The 24,829-nt window shown below is 37.2% G+C and overlaps 2 protein-coding genes across 6 annotated transcripts in view; both read left to right on the forward strand.

The window, feature by feature from the left end:
• Positions 1-665: 665 nt before the first annotated feature.
• On the forward strand, positions 666-13,921 carry LOC132124305 (growth factor receptor-bound protein 7-like). 2 transcript variants are annotated; one of them, XM_059535277.1, is made up of 15 exons: positions 666-829; positions 4,158-4,323; positions 4,910-5,051; positions 5,359-5,515; positions 6,415-6,536; positions 6,673-6,747; positions 6,829-6,966; positions 7,077-7,187; positions 10,492-10,590; positions 10,674-10,754; positions 10,875-10,994; positions 12,638-12,695; positions 12,801-12,888; positions 12,970-13,063; positions 13,167-13,921. In XM_059535277.1, the coding sequence occupies exons 2-15, from the start codon at positions 4,160-4,162 to the stop codon at positions 13,311-13,313; spliced, it is 1,596 nt and encodes a 531-aa protein (XP_059391260.1). In that variant the 5' UTR covers positions 666-829; positions 4,158-4,159; the 3' UTR covers positions 13,314-13,921. The 2 variants fall into 2 exon arrangements, with proteins under 2 accessions (XP_059391260.1, XP_059391261.1); XM_059535278.1 differs by lacking the exon at positions 666-829 and adding an exon at positions 942-964.
• Positions 13,922-16,546: 2,625 nt separating this feature from the next.
• LOC132124290 (SRC kinase signaling inhibitor 1-like) overlaps positions 16,547-24,829 on the forward strand; it is a 65,293-nt gene continuing 57,010 nt past the window's right edge. For 2 of the 4 annotated variants that reach the window (XM_059535244.1, XM_059535243.1), the window contains exon 1: positions 16,548-16,842. The gene's annotated coding sequence lies outside the window, so the exon portion shown is untranslated. Of the gene's footprint in view, positions 16,843-24,829 lie in introns of all 4 variants that reach the window. The other 2 variants (XM_059535242.1, XM_059535245.1) reach the window with 2 other exon arrangements.

Genomic DNA, 24,829 nt, shown 5'->3' on the forward strand with positions numbered 1-24,829 from the left:
ATTAAATACAGATATGAAATATACACAATGTATTAAACTAACTTAACTAATCTAACAAAATTAACTTGATATTGCTCAAAGATTGAACTTCCCTGCTATGACCTGACACATTTAACACTGATGTGGGGCAAGCTGTGTCATTGGACCATTTCTTTGTGAGGTCACATTTTATGGCTCCATGTTATAGATATTTTGTTCTAATTTCAGTTGTCAATAGGCACCCTGAAATATAATCAGTGTTAATTTGGCCTCCTTTTTTATATTTCACCAAAAATAAATAAAGAAATATAAAGAAATAAAAATAAATAATAAGATCATTGTCATAATTTAATCATCCTCATGACGTTCCAAACCTGTTTGACTTTCTTACGTCTGTCGAAAACATAATATATTTTAAAGAGTACCTATTTGTTTTCGTCCATACAAAAGTCAACGGACTCCAAAACAATTTTGGGACGACATGAGGGTGAGTAAATACTTTGTCAACATTTACTCAACTTCAAAAAGTCATGACATAATCAGTTAAAGTTCAAATACGTGGCTTAGAAGCACCCTGTTACGTAAAAGCACGTGGGTTGTTGTAGAAAACCCATCATGAGCTCATCATCTCTGTCTGTTGAGTGTAGGCGTGAACTTCCACGCCCTTCCTTCACCTGTGCGTTCACGAGCTCCGCCCACGCGTCAGGTGTTCAGACGAAACCCTACTGGAGTAAAGAGGATGTTACTCATGCCTGCTGGACAGGATGAAACACTCCACAAACACTTTAACTTAAGCGTGTGTCACCGTAAACCGATACCAGACAACAAGAAGCGGACGGTATACATGCAGGTGAGTTATTTACACTGTTTTAACTCTATGACTTACATTAAACTCTGCATATGTCAACATATTACTAGAAACTAAACTGTTAACCTATTCTCAAGTGCCTCTGAGCCGTTTTACAACGTGTCCTGATATTCGAAGGTTAGTGATGAATGTAGTTTTATTTTTTGTTTAAACTATAATAGGATACGCTTTCCAAAAGTGACTGAATAATAGGGTTAATTCAGGTCAAAAACACTAATTTTAATGTGAAACTACTACTGTCATCCAAATTATGGAGTTGACCCTTTAATGGTGTTTACAAGGTACTCCAGCTTGCATGGTAATACCATGATAATGATAATGGCATAAATGTCTGTTTATGAGCATCATACATCTAGAACAGTGATTCCTACATCTGCCTGGTCAAACTTATAAAAATAAAGCATAAAATTGGTTAAAATTATGAAGCGTGACGAATGTCATTATTTTAAAGGGGTCATATGACATTGCTAAAAAGTTTATTATGTTGTGTATTTGATGTAATGCAATGAGCAAACACACTTTTTTTCACATAATGTACATTATTGTTGCTCCTCTATGCCCCGCCTTTCTGAAACGTGTCGATTTTTACAAAGCTCATCGTTCTGAAAAGCAAAGTGTGCTCTGATTGGCCAGCTATCCAGTGCGTTGTGATTGGCCAAATACCTAAGTGTGCGACAAAATGTTAAGGCCCTTGACAAACTGTGATACGTGTCCTGCCTCGGCGATACAAAAGTAATAAAACCCATAACAAACGAGGCCTTCCAGTGGGAACATAATTTCGGATTATAATGACTTATATTGTCTTTTTATGTGTTGCGTTGCGTATCACGCCGCGTAAACATAAAACCATGTCTGGATTTGTGATTGGAGAAACGACAAACAACAAGCGATACTCTACACTGTTTAAAACTCACATTGAATCATCAATATACTTACAGGCTGTGAGTCAGAAGCCCAGACAATTGCCCCAATTTATAGAAACAGCCTTTGTTTGTAGACGGCATAGTAGGATACTCTTCCATGAAACGGTCCTTGATAAAATGCGCTGCACACATCTGAATATTTAGATTGAACTGTTTTGGAAAAGTGTTGTAAATACAACTTAACCACTTATGTCTAGTTGTGTCCTCTTTCACAACGAAACACACAGTGTCTCCACAGCATGGCGCCGGTGAGTAACAGCGAGAATAAAAGTTACGCCTTCTTTCTTTGTGTGAACATTTGGGCCAGGGGCGTCATGCACTCATTATTTTTAAGGGGGCACGAATTGGGGGTGAATAGGGGGTGGGGGGTCGTCATGTGACACAGCAGTCACAACAGCAGCTTTTTATACGAAACATTCCAATATGCATTAACTATACCATGAAATCTCTTGATTCTAACCTTTATTATGTTGATCTATAGTGGATGAGGGTCAAAGCAACCTAATAATGTAATCTATTAACCATGCATAAACACCTGGGTGTCATGCAATAACATTTTTAATACGACAGTTTATATTTAATGTGAATTTAACATTGAATGTTAATGTGAATAAAAACATTGCAAGTTAGGCTACTAATCATAACACTTTCACTGTACATAAAGAGAGCAAAGACATTTTCACTTACAGTCTAGAGTTCAAGCACTCTCAAAATGACTCATCTGATCACCTGGTTGGTCATTGCATTCATAAGCTCAACAGCATCGTGTGTGATTGGTTATAATGCACAACGCTATAAAAACGCGTCTCTGGCTCAGGTTTGAATTGGCGTGGTTCTATTAAATATAGAAAATATTAATCGCCTATTTTTTTTCTTTTTGATGCCTTTTGATTTGGGCGGTGTTATGCAAATCACCCTACACAGTGACGTAGACATGTGGGGGCGTGTTTAAACGAGGTTTTAGGAGGACGTGGACGAGTCTTAGCTTTTATAAAGAATATCTCTTTGGATTTCAGACATTAGTCTTTGCAACTAAAAGGGGTCTAATCTATTCACAAACAACTTGTAACACTCCAAAGAGAAATAAAAACTTGAAATTGCATCATATGACCCCTTTAAAGAAAGAAAGAAAGAACAAACAAACAAAAGAAAATGTGGATGTGTTTCCTCGCATAATTATATGTGCTAATAGATCTTTTATTTATTTAATATTAGTGACTTAATACTGAATTATACCCAACATGACATAAGTTAAAAATAACTGAAAAAAAAAGAATAAAGAAAGTTGGCTAAAACTGCTCTCGTTTGTCTCAAGAACTGCTTTATTAAGTATTAAAAATATTGTTTAATTTTGCATGTACTTTTTATTGATACAGTACAGTTGTTCTCATCATTCGCTGAGCAATGCTACATTACACTATTGTATACTACTATGTTAACAAGTGATGAAACAACATCAAAGCAGAACAAACACAAGCTTATCATCCAGAGGACGGAGCAACAGGTGCACAATTGCTTGTACTTTCATTTCTCCAACTTGTTTGCACGCCACATTGACTGTAATCACGTTTGGTTTGATGTTGTGCTTATGTTGAACCTGCAGACTCTAAACTGTCATTTTATAATTCATGCTTAAAAGAAACCCTCAAATGCATTTTCGCTTAGAGCATGAAAATGCGGTCTGTGTTGTTAACCCTCTTTGTTATTTGATGTAAGTAGAGCCCGCAGCCTTGAACAGGGACAATGAAGCTTTATTTGTGAAGAGTGACATCACCCTTTTAATTTGACAGGTGCAAGATAGTGTTTAAGTGTGTTAGGTACAGAAAAGAAAAGAACCGTGTGTTATTTGTCTAGTTTCTTAAATATTAGAAAGTGTATTTGGTTGATTGCTTTTATACCAGAGAACAGCAAATAGACTTGCTTAGAAGTGTTGACATGCATTCGTTTATTATTCACTGTGTGTTTTCTGGTTTAAGAGGTGAACGGTTGAGTTTCTCTGTCAGCTTCCTGATTCACAAGTTCTCTGTTTGCGCGATCAGACACAGTCAACATATGAGTGTCTAATCAACAGTTCTGTTTCCTTTAGCAACAGCGAATAAAACATTAGAAACAAAAGATTGCAAAAGGTGTGACTTAAAGACTCGCTTACACAGACTTGGCACACGTCATTGTTTTCTTTTTTGTTCTTGGCAGAAAATCAGGTTCTGGCATGTTGAGTAAAATCTATTTTTGGGAAGGGAAACTTAAGAAAACAAATGTTTAATATTTTGACATGGTTGGTGTAGAGTAGCAAATATTTCGGTATATGAGTCACACCTTGAAGTGGTCAAATTATTTTTTACATCTGACTTTTTCAAACGGAGCGTTTGTCTCGTGTCTCTCGGCAGTGATGGAGGTGAAAGGCTGCAGGTCAGAGCTGGAAGTGTTTAGGAGGTCGATGATTGAGACCGTGTCCAGAAGAGATTCGGTGTCTGTGAAATGTTCTCCATCTTCCCAAAACCTTCAGATGTCAACACCTCGAACGATACCTATGACTATCAGAAACACCCACAGGTAACTCGTGGCACTCGGTGCTTATTGTAGTATTTGACTGTGGCTGAAAATTTGCTTAAAAAACAAAGTGAAAAAAAAAAAAAACGGCAATGCTGTGACTATCTTTGTTTTATTTAAATTTAATAAAAAACGTAATTTAATAGATATAGATTTTTTTTAAACTTATCTTGATATAAATTTTTCATTTAAATGACATTTATTTTAAACTATAGCAGTAGTGTATAAACAGCTTTTAACAGTTCAAAGTTTAATTTAAAGATTTAATTCTGTTTATTTATATTTAACCTGCATGATTGTATTTAATTTAATTTTAATTACTTAACTAAATTGAATCAAATTTTCTTTCATTTTAAATTGTATAAACCGCTCCAGACAGTTCTAAGTTGAGTTTAATGATGTAATTATATTTATTTATATTTTATTTCATTAAATATAAATTTTATTTCATTTTAAACTATAGCAATAGTCTATAAACGGCTTCAAGCTGTTCCAAGTTGCTTATTTATAGATGCTAATTTATAATAATTTATATAATTTTATTGCATTTGATGCTTTTTACTTATTCTTCCTGGTCTTGTGATTTTAGCATTCCAACTAAAAGGGAGTTTCGAGCTTCATCTGCACCTTTGATTCCCAATCCGTTTCCGGAGCTCTGCAGTCCGACACACTCTCCGGTGCTGACCGGGTCTTTCAGCGGGAGGGATCCTCCCTCCAACAGCAGCACACACGTAAGCATGCACAGTTTCATCTGTGACACAAATGACAGACAGTTGCCTGTGGCGCTATGAATTCTCAGTAGTTATAATAGGTGACAGACGGCATGACAGGCCATCCTCAAGGGAAAACAAGCGTGCATGTACACAAACACATCACAGGGCATTCAGTTCATAGACTTGTCAATAAAAATACACAACACAAGCACATTCTTTGGCACTCAGAAAAGTTCATGACCTCAAACAAACAAAACACTGCATGCATTTCCATGCATCTTAATTTCTGAATGATTTACGATCAGATTCTTGTGTGTTTTCGTAGGTGCTTCGGGTTTTTGGGGACGCCACACACAGTCGGTCGGTTTTGGTGACATCTGGGACAACGGCGCATGATGTTTGTCGTATGCTAGCGCAGAACGCACACTGTACGGACGAGGAAAGCTGGGCTCTTATTGAACATCATTCTGCTTTAGGCCTTGGTAAGACTTGAGGATGGTGTTCTTGCACTAAAACAACTTAATGCAATTGCTGATACACTTCTAATACTCTCCTGTGAGTTCCATTTTCCATAATGTAACTTATTAATACAAATACTTTCATAATACAACGTAAAATTGCATACTTCACCTACAAAGGAAGTCTAATAGTAATGAGATTTGAATTGGAAAACAGTGGGTTGCTGCTTTGCATTCACTTTGTTGTTTGCATGCACTTGATTTTGCACTGCAAAACAAGTTACTATCTAGTGTTTTTGCTTTTGATAAATCAATAATGTAATTACACATTCATGACTCATTGTTTGGATAAAAAACATTGAATACCAACTAAATGCCACCTTGTTTGTGTAGAAATAATGTTAAGGCAAAAGCTGTCATGTCTTATTGTGCTTTAATAATGAGTGATTCTTTGCTGAAAGAAATCGGACCCAGGGGTGTTGTGGAAAATAAACAGCATTGAAATGAACACAACCTGTTATACAGGCTTTACAGTAGCTTTAGTTGTGCTTTTGACAGGTGCTGGATTGGACGAACCTTTGGTTTCGATGGCATTTGAATGACAGTACAATTAGTAAAGTATTTAGCAACATTAAAAAAAAATGTTTTTTTAATAATTGGTTTACTACACTTAGAGATATTTTTCATTTAATGTATACTTTTTTATTTAAATGTTAAATGTATTTTTATTTATACATTTTATTGAATTCTTTTTTTTTTACATTTATTTTTTAATTCCGTTTCAATTTCAATAAAATTTATTTTTAATTTGTAATTTAATTAAACTTTAATAAAATGTAATTTAAAGGTTCATTTAATTTAATGTGTAATTTTTTAATTTAAATGGTTTATTTTTCAAACTTTGCATTTGTTTTTTTCCCAAGAGCGCTGTCTGGAAGACCATGAGCTTGTGGTGCAGGTTCAGTCATCCTGGCCTGTAGAAAGCGACACAAAGCTGATCTTCCGCAAAAACTACGCTAAGTACGAGTTCTTCAAAAAACCTGTGGTATGAAACCTCTTTATTATCATCTTGTAATTTATCTGAAAATATATAAATTTGTATTTGTATAGAAATATTCACAATTCTTTTAACTTAAATGATGTCACAACTACCAAATGTAGACATTTTTCCTGTTATGCAGTTATTTTTCCCAGAGCACATGATATCGGACTGCGCTGATGTCACTAAAGGCATGACATCATCAGAGCTGGTGCAGGTATGTTGATCTACAGCTTTTAAAAACATAAAAATGGCAATTATATTGTCTTCATAAAACCAGTAAATGTCTCCCTTCTAGAATATGGTGAAGAGTGGCTCCTGTCCAGAGATTCAAGGCTTTCTCCATGTGAGAGAGGGCGGGAAAAAGTCCTGGAAGAAACTTTATTTCATTTTACGACGCTCTGGACTGTACTGCTCCAACAAAGGACAGTCAAAGGTGCCACACACAAACAAAAGCCCATTCACACAAACACACACACAGTGCACAAAGTGTATATGTACACATGAACATGCATGTAAAATCTGAATGCATATGTATGTTTGTAGGAACCTCGACACCTGCAGTTCATTGGAGATCTGGAAGATCTGAATGTGTTCACAGTGTTCAATGGCCGAAAACTTTACGGGGCTCCAGGAGAGCATGTCTTCTGCATTAAGGTAACCAATAGGAAAAGTCTTATTTTGGTATTATCTTTATACTATTATAGTTTTTATTAATATTTTGAATCCATTCGTATTTTTATATTTTCAGTCTTCATTTATGTTTTAATACATTTATGTGCTTTTATTATTATTATTTTTTTTATTTGAGTGATTTTTTTTAGTATCTCAACTTTTTTTTCAATTAGTTGCAAGAGCAACATAAAATGTTTTTGTTTTTAGTTTAATATTTTATATCTCATATTTGATATAAGATATAGAGAGAGATTCATTAATGTTAAGTTTAGTATTTTAGTTTTAGTTTAAATAGAAATTTTAATTTCTATTTATTAGTTTCTATTTACATTTTTTATTTTTGGTTACAGTTTTAGTCAGGCACGTGCAGGGGGGGGGGGGGGGGGGTGCGTTGGGTGCTTGAGCACCTGCCCCTTTGCCCCTTGGTGCCCAAAGTGCCCTTTTGTCAAAGCAAATTTTCCTCAAATTTTTTGTAATAACATGCCCTTTTGTGAATGCCTGCCCATGCCCAATCTAAATATTAGTACAATTTATTCATAATAATTTAGCCGTAAATAAAATGACCCACATGATGACCTTTCACCTTACGACGACGACCTCCTCCGAGCGGGATGATTTCTCTCAAGCTGCACGCGCATTTTTTAAATAGCTAACGTTAGAGTATATTATTAACACCGCGGCAGCTGGTAAGTGGTGTTTCATTCTCAGCGAAGTGATTTTGATGTTTATTTACTTATTATTATTTTACAAGAACGATGTGATGTGAGAACATGCAGATATGTTTATATTGCAGTGTGTAGTCTGTAGTGAAGAGTAACGTTAGCGTGCTGTTTGAGGGAGAAAAGTTTCACAGGCATCGAGAGGTATGGTCTTTTTTATGTTATTTGACTAAACTAGTATTATATTACAGTATTTATTTATTTTTTAAAACATAGAGTGCCTTAAAAATAATTATCACAACACTGGTAAGGTTTATTCAGATTTTCTCATTCTCTGAATTATTATAAAAATAAAAACAATTAACAAATGAATTAAAATATAATTATATTTAAATGTGACACAAATATATACAGTATATATATATATATATATATATATATATATATATATATATATATATATATATATATATATATATATATATATATATATCGACATCTGACACCTGACATCAAAGTGCAGTGTGAAGGAGATGAATAACACTTGTAGCATGTCATTTGTTTACATTGCAAAGGTGTTCAATTTTAGACAACTACAACTGCAACAGTAATAATAATATTAATCACTATATTCCAGTGTATCAGTTGTTAAATGTTTTGTATCAATATTTAAGGTGGGCTTATTGATTAGGTGCAAGAGTAGACAGTAGCGATGATTAAAATCACTAAGGAGGTTAAACCAACTATGAGTTTAAACTTGAACTCTGAGTTGACTTACCCTGAGATGGGAAACTCTGAGTTTTCGGTTACAGAACAGCTGAAATGAGTTGGTTTAATCAACTCTAAATTGACTGACTCTGAGTTAAGCGCGTGCACCACAACTATAAAAAGCCAGTATCAATGGAGCACCGATATTACGATTCACCATGGCAACAGCTCCCGCCAAAAATCCATCTGCATACTTCAGACTCGATACAAATGTAATTCTTCTCAGTGTTATAATATCACAGGTGAAAACCGGCAGGACATTAGATTAATGAACTAATAGCTTATCATTTTATGGTATCTCATGGGCAAAAAATATATATAAAATAATAATATTAATAATAATATTTTAAGTGCATTTTTCTTATTTTACAAATGATCTGCCAATAGAGTAAGAAAAATACGCCAGTGGCTATTTACACTGTGGAATTAACATACTTTCTTAGCGATAGATCCTATTTACAGTAGGCTAAGTGCAAGTAGCTCTAAATGCTAAAAAATTTACAGTGAAAATCGTGATCTATTTACCATGTAAAAGTAGCAGATCTTTGCAACAGGCTAAGTGTAAATAATAATTAGATGCTAGTTATACTTTATACTGGCAGATACATTTGCCCCTCAGTATTGTTATACATTAACAGGATGCAATAATAACATATTGTAAATGATTATATTTATTACAATTATAAATAGTTGTATCATTATTAAACACTCGTTAGGCACTTTGCTTCCACTTTTAGAAAATTTTGTTCATTTTTATTGAAAATAAATTCTAATGTGACCTGTGATGGGAAAAGTGAGAAGAATGAGCTCGGCAAAAGCCAGAGTCTCTTTTGTAACCCAATCAATCACGTTACAAGCTAGTTTCCGTGCCAAAAACATTACTGCCTAGTGCCTACACCACTGAAAACGTTATTCACATGTGTCATATTTAACCTTATGTGTCGATGGAGGGCGGAGCTACAGTAGATTTGCACTTAGTAATAGACACTCAGAATAAGGTTTACCATTTGCATTAAGATTATTTTTATTACCACACTGGCATATAATTTTGCTTAAGTAAAATGCACTTAATTTAGATCCCCCCCAGGAAACAAGACAACATTTCTTATATAATTTTCTTATATAGAAAATCAATCTTTATTTTATAATAAAAAAAAAAAAAACACTTAGTAAGAAGAGCATTTTTCCAGTGTGCATTAATGAAGTATTTAAAAAGGGGGAGGAGACCGAAATAAACTCTGGGTTTATCGAAGAAAACCTGCTCCCAACCAGGTTAGGTTCATAGTGTAAGTTACCATGGTAACTGACTCTGAGTGTAAGTTACCTCTCTTTCAGAAATGGGCTTGACTTACCCTGCTTTCTCAGGTTTGACAAACCTCCCATTCTGAAACAGAAAACCTCATTTCAGGGTAAACATACGCATACAGAGTTTTCACTTAACCTCCTTTGTGAAATGGGCCCCAGATGAGGAGATGGAGTGATGAGGATTATGTATTGATGATTATCAATACATAATCATCCATATCGATACACGAATCAGCAAGGAATGCATCACAATATATTGCTGTATTGATATTTTGAACAGTGCCATTTAAAGCCTTGTTCCATGTGCCCCTTTTATACTTTGAGCACCTGCCCCTCCAAAGGTCTCTGCACGGCCCTGGTTTTAGTGACAATTTATGAAAGCAGTTCATAAATAAAGCACTTTGATTACATTTTAAAAATGCAATAGGTTTTCTTTTAGGGTTTGAGGTAGTCTATAATAATGATAATTAGCTTAACATAACAGCAGCAGAAGTCTGTGGTATTTCCTCGTGTAGACCGCTAAATGAACATGAATGTGTGTGTATGCACGCTAGGCCGTAAAAGACAGGTTTCGCTGTCAGGATTTGAAGCTGATGTGTGCTGACAGTGAGCAGAGTCGAACATGCTGGATCACGGCCTTCAGATTGTTTAAGGTATATGAACACACACACACTCGCTATGAAAAACACTGGACTAGCTCCATCTGAAACCTGCTGTGTGTGTGTGTATGTTTTAGCATGGGAAACAGCTCCAGTGTAACTACCAGCTCTCCCAATCCAGTGCCAGACTTCACAAACCATCACGACAAGACTCCAAGGTACAGAAAACATCTCTCAAACTCCAAAAAAGTAATCCATACAACTTGTGCACTATATTCTGAAGTCATATGTTGGCTTTGGGTGATTCACTGAGCTTCTCACACCTGTGTCGTCGTCAGTATGCAGACCGAGAGGAGTCGATGGTGGCCATGGATTTTTCAGGGAAGAGCGGCGGACGAGTGATTCAGAACCCACATGAGGCCCAGAATGCCGAGCAGGAGGAAGGACACAGCTGGAGGGTGTGTATGTGTATTTGTGCTCAGGAGAAACACAATTCATGCTACACAGCGCTGAAACATGCTATGAATGCCTGCTGTATTGTGACGCCCAGCCTGAGGCTTCAGGGTTTGTTATGCATTTGTAAAAAACAAGTTTGCATTAAAACTATAGAGTAAACGGTTGTTTTTTAAAAGATGCTTATGAACTCCCTTGAGTGTCGTTTTAAAATTTAGTTTATTTTTCACAGTTAATGTTGTTAATATGTTTTTGGGGTCTGTAAAATATTTTAATGTTTTTAAAAGAAGTCTTTTCTGCTCACCAAGGCTGCATTTATTTCATCAAAAATACAGTGAAAACAGGAATATAAAAATTATTATTACATTTTAAAATAGAACACTATTCAAAATAATAATAATAATAATAATAGTTTTTATTTTAATACATTTTAAAATGCTTAATATATATTTGTGTAAACAATAAAAAAAATTCCAGGATTCTTTGAATGGAAAGTAAAAAAATAAAATAAAAAACTGCATTTATTTACATCTTTTGCAACTTTATAAATGTCATTGCTGTCACTTTTGAAAATTTTATACATCCTTGCTGAAAAAAAAAATGGTAACACTTTACAATAAGGTTCCATTATGTAAATATATTAATGTATTATATATTTGGTAACAACTTACAATAAGGATCATTAATTAATATTAGTTAGCTACTTTAGTTAACATTAACTAAGCATGAGCAATACTTCAACAGCATTTATTAATCTTAGGTAACGTTAATTTCAATATTTACTAATGCATTATTAAAATCTTAAGTGCTTGTGAATTAACAAGAACTAACCATGAACAATACTTTTAATTAACTAAAATGAACAAAGATTAATAAACGCTGTAATAAATGTATTGTTTATTGTTTGTTCATGTTAGTTAATACATGAACTAATGGAACCTTCTTGTAAGGTGTTACCCTTTATTACATTTCTGTATATTTCCATATTGCTGAAGAGCATTATTTTAATGGGTTTATGTGATGATTGTTTTAAGTCCACTTAAATTAAAAGTTGTTATTTGTTAAAGTCTAATAAATGTTAAAACTAAAAACTCTGTAATTACACTGTACTGTGACTATTGTCAACTGTTAAATATAAGAGAAGAAATCATAGGGACATCAGTAATATTGGTAATAGTTGATACTCCCCTTCAGTCATAAAAAGATGCTATTAAACAGATATTAAATTCTAGTGTTTTTTAATTTTTCTACATTGATTTGAAGATTGAATGTGAAATTATTGCAATATAAAAGTATATTTAAAAACTTGTTTGGTGGGATTAATTGGGATTATTTTAGAAAAATTTGCTATTTAATTAGTTTGTTTTTAATCGATTGACAGCACACACACACACACACACACACACACACACACACACACAATATATATATATATATATATATTATAATTATAATATCTGTATTCTATTTTATCTTTGTCAATTACCAAAAAAGAAAAAAAAGAAGAAAAGTAAAAAAAAAGATTTAATTATTTAAATTCTAATAAATAATGAAAATGATTTTTTTTTTTGGTCCAGAAACCCCAAGTTGATCAAATCTTTGCTCATCTATCTAGATGTTTCTTTAATGGGGTGTTTCTGTATTTCAGAAGAGAGAAGCTCTGCGTCACAGTTTACCCACCAACGGTCACGGGCCACAGCTCTCCGGTGAGTGTCTTGCGTCTCGCGTCCACACGGACATCATGTAAAATGTTATCAATGAGAAAGAATCAGTCATTACTAAAAGTGTTCTGTATGTGTGTGTATCTACAGCGGTTCATCAGGTTCAGCCGTGGTTCCATGGGGGCGTGTCTCGAACTGAAGCTCAAAGGCTATTGGAGGAGCAGGGTCGGGTGGACGGGTAAGAATGATCTTATGTTTTTGTGTATCATGTAGGTTTGCACTGTGAAGTTGTGTTTAAACAGGTTTCTCCTGTCTGCAGGATGTTTTTGGTTCGTGACAGTCAGCTTCACGCGCAGTGCTTTGTGTTGTCCTTGTGTTATAAACTGAAGACCAAACACTACCTCATCATTCCCGTAAGTCTTTGTCTCGCTGTGCTTCAGCTTGTGGATAGTTGAAATACAATACATGAGATATTCTCATCTTGATCTCTCTTTTTCGTTGTCTGTATCTCTGTAGTTAGAGCAAGGGGATAAACAGTACTACACTATGGACGATGGTTTCACACTGTTCACAGATCTGCTGCAGTTGGTGGAGTTTCACCAGATCAACCGCGGCATCTTACCTGTGTGTCTCAAACATCCCTGCACTTGCATTGCACTCTAAACCTTCACCTTTGACCTCTCCACCCAAACCTAGGACCTAAATGACACAGCACCAGTTTTTGGACCATTAAAGTTCTCATTTTATGACTCAAAGTGGATGTCAGGACATTCATAATCCCAACCTCCCTCCCCTTGCAGAAAAAAGAAAAAACTATATTTCTGTACATAGTAATCCTATTTATATTTTATATACCTCTACCACACTTTAGAGCGCATATAGGTCTTTAATATTGGTTATCCAACCAAAAAAACTCTTAATAGTTTATGGACTATTTGTTTACAAGCTATTTATTTTCATCATCCTTCAATCCGGGAATGTTTCTAAACTGGAAAGTGCACAATCTTGTGGGAACTTCCTGCTATTGCTTCCTTCAACACTGGGCGGCGCACTGATGCTTTGAATGCTTTACTGTACCTTATTCTTAATTTATGCAATAATCACGTAGGGATACATTAATGCATATCTGAAGTTGCAGAAGGATACAATTTCAATGTAGCAGATTTATTATTATTATTATTAATATAATTTTTGTTCAACACTGTCTAATTTATGGGTGTGTTTTTTTTTCATAATACTGACGTTTAAGATCATCGAGGCCAGTTTACGTTTCCTTTATGCTGTATTTTTTTCATACTGTATAGTTCTTTATGCTGTATAGTTTTATCATTGTTTAGTACTTGTTCTGGTTAACAGTTGTACTTGGTTGTGTGTATGTAGGTTAATTCTGACCAAAACCTCAAACTGAAGTTGTAAATAAGTAAACAAGTGTTTGTTGTTTTAGTAGTTTTACTCATGTGTACTTGTGTGTTTTTATGCGGTATGCTTCAGTTAACTTGACATCAGCAGTGCATCAGTTGTCAGGTCTCCACTGTGTTGTTGCCATGTAGATTGTTCCTTTAATATTCAAAGGAGGTCATCAGTCCAGGCTGCAGTATAAAGGCTTTATATGCTGATTTGCTTGACTCATTTTGAATGAGATGATTGAATGAGATGGTAATTTATTCAGATGTAAGCGAGGTGATCACCTCAGCGTAGCTGCTGATGAATCATACATTAATCCTATATTATAAGGGTAAATAATGGAGACTGTGATCAATCGGTGAGTCAGTGAAGGGCACGTCATTCATCCTTACAATATTAAATATCAATATAGTGTGAACATAAATTTTAGAGTGTAGTCAAATGAATAATCAATATGAAATAAGTTCTGATTTCAGCTGAGTAAAAAAAGGATGTTAGTTATCTACATAACTTGTGAGCTTGGATTAATTTTCATTGTATTGATATAAAAATGTATGCATTAATGTATATTATTATTATGATATACATTTTATATTTTAATCATAACAATTAAATTAGCAGTTATTTGCTTAGTTATAAATATTTATCAATATATTTATTAGTTTATAAATTATATTATTATATTTTAATTATTAGTTAAAACGCTGTCATATACAGGTATAATTGTATTAAATATACATAATATTAATGTAAAAATAAATGTGTATATATATGATAGATAATTATAATCATTGAATTTTTTTAAATGTATTTTTTTTTTTATAAATTATTTATTTTATTACTAATTAAAATTATTTGGTTTCTTAATTATACGTTTTTCATAATATATATTTAAACAGAAAATATACATAATATTGTATAATTAATCATGAAATAACAGATAATTATAATATATACTTTTAGGTTTATTTATAATTATGTAAATTATATATTGATCTATCAATTTAATAGCATAAGAAATGCCAATTTTTTTTTTATTAATTACATGTTTATTTAATAAACAATTATGGCAAACAAAGCATTGGATTTCACTCATGTATTCACTGTATTTTTTTTACAGTGTTCCCTTCTAAACATTGCCATTAAACATTGTTTTGGCTTGTGACTTTTGTGCCTCTTTTGTCATGAAACATATCTTTTGTCTTAACTAGCTTGCCGTAGCTCCACCTTACCTACCTCAGACACTCAACCGGTCAGTCAGCCCTCTTATTTATTTATGAGGTATGATTAATTTAAGATTGAACAATGTCCCCAAACCTGCATAAAGCTTCATCTCCACCTTTCCAACACACACTTTTATCATACATGCACACAAACACACTCAGACTGTACCTAATGTGGTGTTTGCAAGGTGAAGCACTGCTGAAACTATAGGTCACAGACACAGAGAACAACACACCAAACTCCTCTGAGTTTCATTTGATCAAGATCAGGAGTTTGATTCATTGTTCCAATTAATGTATACATGTGCAAGTAATTCTGAAATCTTATGATTAATTATTCTTACCTTCCGAGTTAAAGTAAGATTTAACAAAATGAAATTGACCTCAATTCTGACTGACTACACAGTGCTTCGAGTTGCATTTTATTTATCCATATTTCCTGTAGTTTTAAGGATAAAATAAAATGCATTTTGATGTTAGATGTGAATGGAATAGCTTGTCTCTCTTCTGAAGCTCAAATAACACTGAGATGTTAATGTGACAGAAGTGGATTGAATTTCAGCTTCTCACGTTTGTCCTCTCCGAAGTGCCTTTGCTGATCAGTTCATTTTTACCTGATGACCAACATAATACAGCAAATCAATTTAAGATGTATCAACATTTTTTATTACAATCTTAAAACACTTTCATTTGCTTTTACATTCTGAAGTTTGTATTATAATATCATATTATAAAATTAATTTATATTGTTTTAATATTAGTATTATATTTTTGGCATTTGTTTGTTATACTCATTTCATTTTTGTGTAGTGTGTCATTAAATGTTTGATTTACTGATCGATTACAGAATGTTTATTTTAATATATTAATTAAAAAATATGTATAATTCAGATTTTTTTAAAATATATTTTGTAAAATAATACTGTATTATATGCACTTGCTTAGAGTCTGTGTTTTAATACAGTATAATTACTTTTTATGAATTACTCATTTTTGTGCAGTGCATCATTAATCAATTGATTAGAGATGACCTTCATTATCTGTATTTCAATTCTTCTCTCCTGGCTTAATATTTCCAGAGCTGTACATGCAAATCATGTACTCTGTGGTTCATAGTGTTGCCATCCGGCAATTATCCTTCTTTTTCCCCCCCTTTTCACCCATCCGACCCTCCCCCTCTTTCCCTCATGATGGTTCAATCCATGAACCTGCTGAGCCCATGTGTAGAGTATCGGTTCACTGTACCTTTAAGAGGAGGAGGGGGGGCTTCTGGTGGAGTGGGGATTTATATGAATATCAGATGAGCTCAGTTTGTGCCATGCGGACATGCACACACACGTACACACACATACTCACACACAGACACTCACACACACCACACCGACCAGCAATAGGCTAGTGGTTCCCACCGAAGACACAGATCTGAGACCGAGAGAGAGATCAGGATGGGTGTTACAGGAGAAATGAAGGAGGACGAGGCTGTGTAACACAGCACTGAAAGATAAAGCGAGGGTGGGTGAGCAGACTGGAGGAGAGGAGAGGACAGACAGCACCAGCCTCAGCAGGTATGTGGCGTTGCATCACCGTTATCCTCTAGGACTGAAGATTCCCATCATGAAGCAGGCTGAGTGCAGAAATGATCCATTGAGAAACCACAAACTTCTGGTTTCACACTGACAGATACTGAGAGCTTTGCATCCACGTTTTCATCCTACTTAATGCTGAAGCTCCAGTTTTGATTGCATTTGAATCATTATTCATAAGGCACTTTTTGTTCTAGTCTTCTAGAGTTGGAGGGACAGACAGACAGGCAGAGAGAGACAGACAGGCAGATGCATGTGGATTTTAATGGACTGTGCACACGCGCTATATGAACTCCTGTAAGTGTGTGAGCAAATGCCATGGACCGATGGGATGTGGTGACTGTCTCTCCATCATCTCATGGACCGCAGAGAGAGTGAGACCGCTGGAGAGACAGACGGGAGAAAGAGTGATCCGAGAGGGAAAAGTCCATCCTCTGCGGGAAACAGAGTGATTTCGAGACAGGAAGGTGAAGGAACAAAGGTGCTTTTGAGGTGGAAGCAGAGCTCTGGAAGTGTACGGTAGTTTGATCTGCGAGGAAATATCTTTGTGATTAAACCATGAGATGAGATGGGAGGGAGGCATATCTGATGGACTGAAAAACAGGGAAGCCAAGAGATATGACAGCAGAGGAGGTGGAGTGAGAGGAGCGAGAATTGAGCTGTGGAGAAAGGGATGAATGGAGGAAGAGAAGCCCGGGCTGACGTTCCCATCAATCCATGATAAATTGGCAAATATTATTGACTTTCATGGCTCCTGTGCTGAATGGAGCACAAATTGGTCATTTCAAACCATAATGACAGTTAGTTCACTTAAAAATAATATTACTTTCAGCATGTTGTTTTAAAACCTTCTTTTAGAATATATTTTGAAGAAGCAATATTGGACTCCATTGACATTGCATGAACAAAAACTCTGAGATCTTCTTTTGTTTTCCACAGAAGTATAAAAGTCATACACGATATTAGTGTAAGCCATAAGGCGATTAAGCCTACATTTAAAAAAAATAGAACTTATGTTTTGGCCATTCATTTACACAACAACAAAATTTTGTTAACGTCATATTCATTCATGTGTGCAGATGCATAGTATTTCAGTGGGTTATAGTGGAACCGAGTAACAGGGGCCCATTGCGAGGAGAGGGTCCACAGGGCCCAGAATTCCTAGCGAACACTGAGCAAGCAGATGTTTGTTGGTAAAGGATGAGTAGGGAGGAGAGTAATTTGAATCTGACTCTCATTGTTGCCTTTTCTTAAGATTTTTCTGTTTGAAGACATTATTTCAAAGTAAAAAGATCTGAAATAATAGTGAAGGTGATTTTAGATTGGCATGAAAAGTAAATTCATCCTCTTTGTTTTCTAAATGAATCTTAATGATCTTATTGTGAATGATTCATCCACGCCTATGTTTCATGTAATTTTTTGTTGAAATTTTTAATCTGAATGTTATAACTGGGTCTTCTGCTGAAGCGCCAGAGTTCTCCAATCATTTTGCCTGCTTAAACCCCTCTCCTTTCTTACAATTGACCGCAAACTAGAATTCATATCTGCCGCCATCCAATCAACAACAAACAGATGTTTAATGTTAACAACATAAAGCTGTCTTTTTATTAAACCATTTATTGATGCCAAGTAGCAAAAAGTTGCAGTTTGAAGAGTTTAACCAATTAAAACATAAGGTACAGCAGCAAAAACAGGCTGTTTAACATTTAAAATTATTTTAAACATGCAAGACATCTTGACTAACATCATTTCTGTGAAGTTGACTTTGGAAAAATAACATTAGTCAAACAATAACGCTAAAAGTTCAGAATATGGATCCATAAATGTGAAGTGTCTAAAGTGCAACACCCCTAGTAGCACCAAATGGAATTGCAGAAATAATGATTCTTTCCAAACAGGTTTCTGAAAGTCACAGTGTTCACGCTCTTTGGGAATACCAATCTACAAATGGTTGACTTGTTTTTTAATGTTAAAATTGGGATATGAAAAACATTCATAATCATATTTATTTTACTTCAGCTTTACAATCTAACACAAACCATTAAGATGCAGATATGTGGCAGAGGATGATGATGGAAGTCTTGGTTGACTGCCATGATTAACATCTGTCTGATTGTCTGAATGTAATATTAGATCCTTAAATGCATCAAACCCTCCAAAGACTTTACAGCTCCATTCGTGTATTTTAACACGATGGATGCCTATCACATTATAGGACCGTAACACAAAAACAGCAAAGTATTTGTAGTTGCTGCTCCGCTGCACCAGGCGAATGTTTTCTTGTTTGATTTGTACAGTTTGTTGATGGTACATCTCATACCTCTGAGAGTCATGCAGCATCTGATGGTAATGCTTCACTCATCACAACAATACCTGAGTCTCGATGGGACGGTGTGTGTTTGGTGTTTGAGATAAAGAGAGAAAGAAAAGTTGCATGTGCATGACAAAGCAAAAAAGAGGAATAAGGATCATGAGGATGTGTTGCTGTTGGGATGTCATGAACATCTGTCTCTCTGTCAATGAATTTCAAAAGCTGATGTTGGAAGTAGATTCAGATACCCAGAGGAGTACGACTGTGTGTTAGAGAGAGACATAAAAGTGGACAGACAAATTGTTTGTGGAAAATGGATAAAAGGTCTTTAGAAAAGACTATCTACTATACTTTTGTAAAATAGGGTGACCAGATGTCCTTGTTTTGGGGATTTGGTGTGTTGTCCCCCTTGGATTTGGAAATGTCCCCATTTCACAGAATGTTCCAAAACAGCTAATAAATACACTGCAAAAAAGCCAAGTAACACATGAAGAAGCATAATGTTTTAATTTTATATATTTAAATAAATATATATATATATATATTTTTAAATGTGGCTTTAAATAGTATCCACAGTTTGTGAAAATTAAAATATTAAATACAATTAAAAATGTAAAAAATATTTGTTAAATTGTTAAATTTTTCTTATGTTCTATATTTATATTTTATTGTAATTTGAATAGAAAGTTTAAAAGAACAGTATTATTTTCTTAATAATAAAATATAACTATTTTATAACATTGTCTTTACTGTCATTTATGATCTATTTAATGTATCCTAGTAATTATATATACACACACACACACACACACACACATATATATATATATATATATATATATATATATATATATATATATATATATATATAATTCATTAAGCAATCTGTATTGTTACTATTTATTTATTGTTGTCATTTATTTGTATTTAGAAACCTCGATTGCTGTTTACATCTCAATTCTTCAGTATGTTTGATGAATACATTTATGCATTTGCCTGATGCTTTTATCTAAAGTGACGTGATTGCATCAGTATGTGTAAAGGAAAGACTGGCATGCTGGCAGAATGTGTATTTGGTCTGAGATAATGAGTGAAGTGCTTTCTAAATAGATCACTTAGCTGTGTGTTTAAACATGCACAAACACACACACATACACACAATACCTTGCAGGAAAAAGCCCTCTCCGCAGTGATTTTATTAGGTTGACGAGCTTAAATTTTGCTCTTGCTGACCACAGCCTCTCTTTCTTTCTCTAACTCACACGCTGTAAAGCTTCACACTTGATTTAGCACATTTGCAAGATAACATCCAAAACATACCATGCAAACGCACAGAAACATCATTATAGAGCAGATGAGCTCTCTGCAGTGTTATTGTAATGACTGGGTGAAGGAATGGCAGGAAGCAAGTGCCAGATTAATGAGATTTAATGAAGATAATGAAACAATAAAATATTAAGACACAAATAACGCTGGGAGGAATGCACAGTCCAAGATGGTGGTGATGAATGATGAATCCGGAAGGCGGAGGTGAGTTGGTAGCATGAGAGGGTGACACAGGAACTGCGGGGAAGCGAGCCGAAGGTTAGTGGTGTTGCTTGGTGGTGGGTTGCGTAGAGTGGACGGGGTTCCGGGGAGACACGGACATCCAACGCAGAAACACACAAGAAAGCAAAGCATAGGTCACAAACATGAAACAACGCTCTCACGAACACAAGACGCTAGACAAGCCAATATATAGGGATGAGTAATGAGTGACAGCTGTTGCTGTTGACAAATAACAGAGATGCCCACAAACTAATCAGTGCTGACGCGTAACACACAGACTTCACCCACAAAGTGCAAAACCCAGAGATCACGGTTTACCAACCGTGACAGTACCCCCCCCTCTAAGAACGCCTCCTGGAGTTCCCAGAAGGGCAAACCTGCTGATTGTAATCATCAATAAGGGAGTGATCCAGTACGTCCCTAGCAGGTACCCAACTCCTCTCCTCCAGACCGTAACCTTCCCAGTCCACCAAGTACTGGAATCCTCCTCCCCTCCATCTCGAGTCCAGGATACGATTAACCGAATAGGTCGGTTCCCCATCTACGAGACGCAGCGGCGGGGGAACCAGGGTAGGCGGATTAATACGTGAATAAAACACGGGTTTAATTTTGGACACATGGAAGGCGGGATGTATCCTCCTGTACGCTGGAGGTAGTTTGAGGCGGACTGTCACCGGACTAATGATCTTGGTGATAGTAAACGGGCCAATGAATTTGTTAGAAATGGAACGGAGAAGAATATTGTTCGTTGAAAGCCACACTTTTTGACCCATGACGTAAATGGGAGGCTTTGACCGGTGGCGATCGGCCTTGGCCTTAGTGCGCTCCCTCATCCGGAGCAGAGTCTCGCGGGCTCTGGTCCAGGTGCGGTGGCACCTCTGGACAAATGTGTGAGCGTAGGGGACTGCGACTTCAGATTCCAGACTAGGAAAAGCTGGTGGCTGGTAACCTAAGCTGCACTGAAATGGAGAGAGGCCCGTCGCTGACACTGGTAACGAATTGTGAGCGTACTCCACCATAGAGAGTTGTTGGCTCCAGGAAGAAGGATTCTTGGAGACCAAACATCACAACGTTCTCTCTAAATCTTGGTTGGCTCGCTCAGAAGCCCGTTACTCTGGGGATGATAACCCGAAGACAGGCTAACCATCGCTCCTAGCAACTTACAAAATTCTTTCCAAAATTTGGATATGAATTGGGATCCCCTGTCAGAAACCACGTCTACCGGGAGGCCATGTAACCGAAAGACATGATCTAGGACAGTGACCGATGTCTCCTTGGCTGTCGGTAATTTGGGCAAGGGAATGAAATGTACCACCTTCGAGAACCGGTCCACTACGGTCAAAACGACCATCATGCCATTAGAGGGCGGGAGGGCGGTAACAAAATCTAGTGCGATATGTGACCTGGGTCTCGAAGGGACAGACAGCGGCTGAAGAAGCCCATCAGGAGGCCGGTTAGATGACTTACCACTGGCGCAAACTGAGCAAGCTAAAACAAAATCGTGGACATCACGAGCCATAAGTGGCCACCAGAATAGTTGTTTAACTAACCCCTTTGTTTGGCTTATCCCTGGATGACAAGCAACGTTAGAGCAGTGACCGCACTGAATAACTTCGGACCGTAACTCTTCCGGCACAAATAAACGATTCGGTGGGCAACCGGGCGGAGGCGTTACCCCTTCTAAGGCCGTCTTGACCTTCGAGTGCTGAGACAACTATTTTCTCAGGTAAAATACACTCGGGAGTCACCCAGCGGGCGGAGGGATCAAAAAGACGTGACAAAGAATCGGGTTTGACATTTTTGGAAACCGGGCGGTACGAAAAGAGTGCCCACCGAGCCTGCCTGGAATTGAGTCTATTGGCAGTTCTAATGTACTCTAAATTCTTGTGATCGGTCCAAACAATGAAAGGTACCCCTGAACCTTCCAACCCGTGACGCCACTCCTCTAAAGCTAATTTGACGGCCAACAATTCTCTGTTACCAATGTCATAATTGCGTTCAGCAGGAGATAACCGATGAGAGAAAAACGCGCAGGGATGCATCTTATCGTCCGACGCAGCACCCTGGGAAAGAACTGCTCCTACCCCCACCTCGGTTGCGTCGACCCCCACCACAAACTGTCGTGTGGGATCAGGGGCTACAAGGATGGGAGCCGAAACGAAGTGGCTCTTGAGGTTGGTAAATGCAGTTTTGGCTGCATCCGACCACCTGAACGGAGTACTGGGGGAGGTCAAGGCCGTCAGAGGTGAGACTAGTTGGCTGAAATTACGAATGAAACGTCGATAGAAATTGGCGAACCCCAGAAACCGCTGTAGGGCCTTACGGGAATCTGGAGATGGCCAATCTATCACAGCCTTAACTTTGTCAGGATCCATACGTATTCCCTCTGACGAGACGATATACCCTAGGAAGGGGACAGAATGTGCATGGAATACACATTAATAAACATATATAAACTGATCTACCATGTCTCTCAACACGTCATTAACGAGTGCTTGGAAAACCCCAGGCGAGTTGGAGAGCCCGAACGGCATCACCAAATATTCAAAGTGCCCTCTAGGGGTGTTAAAGGTGGTTTTCCAGTCATCCCCCTTCCTGATGCGGACCAAATGATAAGCGTTACGTAAATCCAATTTTGTGAATACAGATGCTCCCTGTAACCTCTCGAAAGCTGGAGACATCAACGGTAACGGATAGGTGTTCTTTATCGTGATGTTGTTCAGCTCTCGGTAGTCAATACAAGGTCGCAGAGAACCATCCTTCTTACCCACAAAAAAGAATCTCGCCCCCGCTGGAGAAGAGGAAGGGCGGATGAACCTCGATGCCAAGGAATCAGAAATGTATTCCTCCATGGCCTCCCTCTCCGGAATAGAAAGAGAGTAAAGTTTGCCTTTAGGCGGAGGCACTTTAGGTGCGGAACTGAATGGAATAGTCCGCCACTGATGATTTTCCTAGTTTAAGGTCCGAGAGCTGGTGAGCGGCCTCCCTGTCGGCCGCGGCTCAATCGAAGACCCGTTTCATTTCTTCGGAGAGGGAGTGGAACGAGGCGCAACACGGATGTTGATTCTCCCACACCACCGTCCCCCATAAGGCGGCCCTGCCAGAGAGTAGGGTAAGAGCAAATGCAACCTTGGACTCCTCTGTCGCGAAGGTGCGGGGCTGCAATGCAAAATGCATGGAACATTTGTTAAGGAAAGTCTTGCAAAAGTTTGGCTCACCGGAGTAACTCTCTGGCGCCGGAAGTTGCGGCTCTGGCCGGAAGTGGTCCTGGGAGGTCTCCCAGGGGACGGGCGGTGCAGGCGGTGCGGTGGGCGCAGTGGGAGAGGTGAGTTGATGAATCTGCTGGGTGAGCTCGGACACCTGTGTCACCAGTGCTTGGATCGCGTGTCCGGTGTTCACGATGCTCTCCTGCTGCTGATCCAAGTGGTTGATGCTGTGGTGAATGAATTCAGACAGTGAAGTGGTGCTCGCTGCTTCCATGTTTGGTGAGAGCGTTCTGTAATGACTGGGTGAAGGAGTGGAAGGAAGCAAGTGCGAGATTAATGAGATTTAATGAAGACAATGAAACAATACAATACTGAGACACAAATAACGCTGGGAGGAATGCACAGTCCAAGATGGTGGTGATGAATGATGAATCCGGAAGGCGGAGGTGAGTTGGCAGCAGGAGAGGGTGACACAGGAACTGCGGGGAAGCGAGCCGAAGGTAAGTGGTGTTGCTTGGTGGTGGGTTGCGTAGAGTGGACGGGGTTCCGGGGAGACACGGACATCCAACGCAGAAACACACAAGAAAGCAAAGCATAGTTTCACAAACATGAAACAACGCTCTCACGAACACAAGACGCTAGACAAGCCAATATATAGGGATGAGTAATGAGTGACAGCTGTTGCTGATGACAATTAACGGAGACGCCCACAAACTAATCAGTGCTGACACGTAACACACAGACTTCACCCACAAAGTGCAAAACCCAGAGATCACGGTTTACCAACCGTGACATTTATCTAGTGCTGAGGTGACCGCGTGCATCCCACTGAAAAGATGGGAATTAAATTCCTCACTAGCTACTGAGGACGGAAGAAGAGGGAGTCAGCTAAGGAGTAAATGAG

The sequence above is a fragment of the Carassius carassius genome, chromosome 42 (assembly GCF_963082965.1).
Source record: "Carassius carassius chromosome 42, fCarCar2.1, whole genome shotgun sequence".
NCBI classification, from domain to species: domain Eukaryota; kingdom Metazoa; phylum Chordata; class Actinopteri; order Cypriniformes; family Cyprinidae; genus Carassius; species Carassius carassius.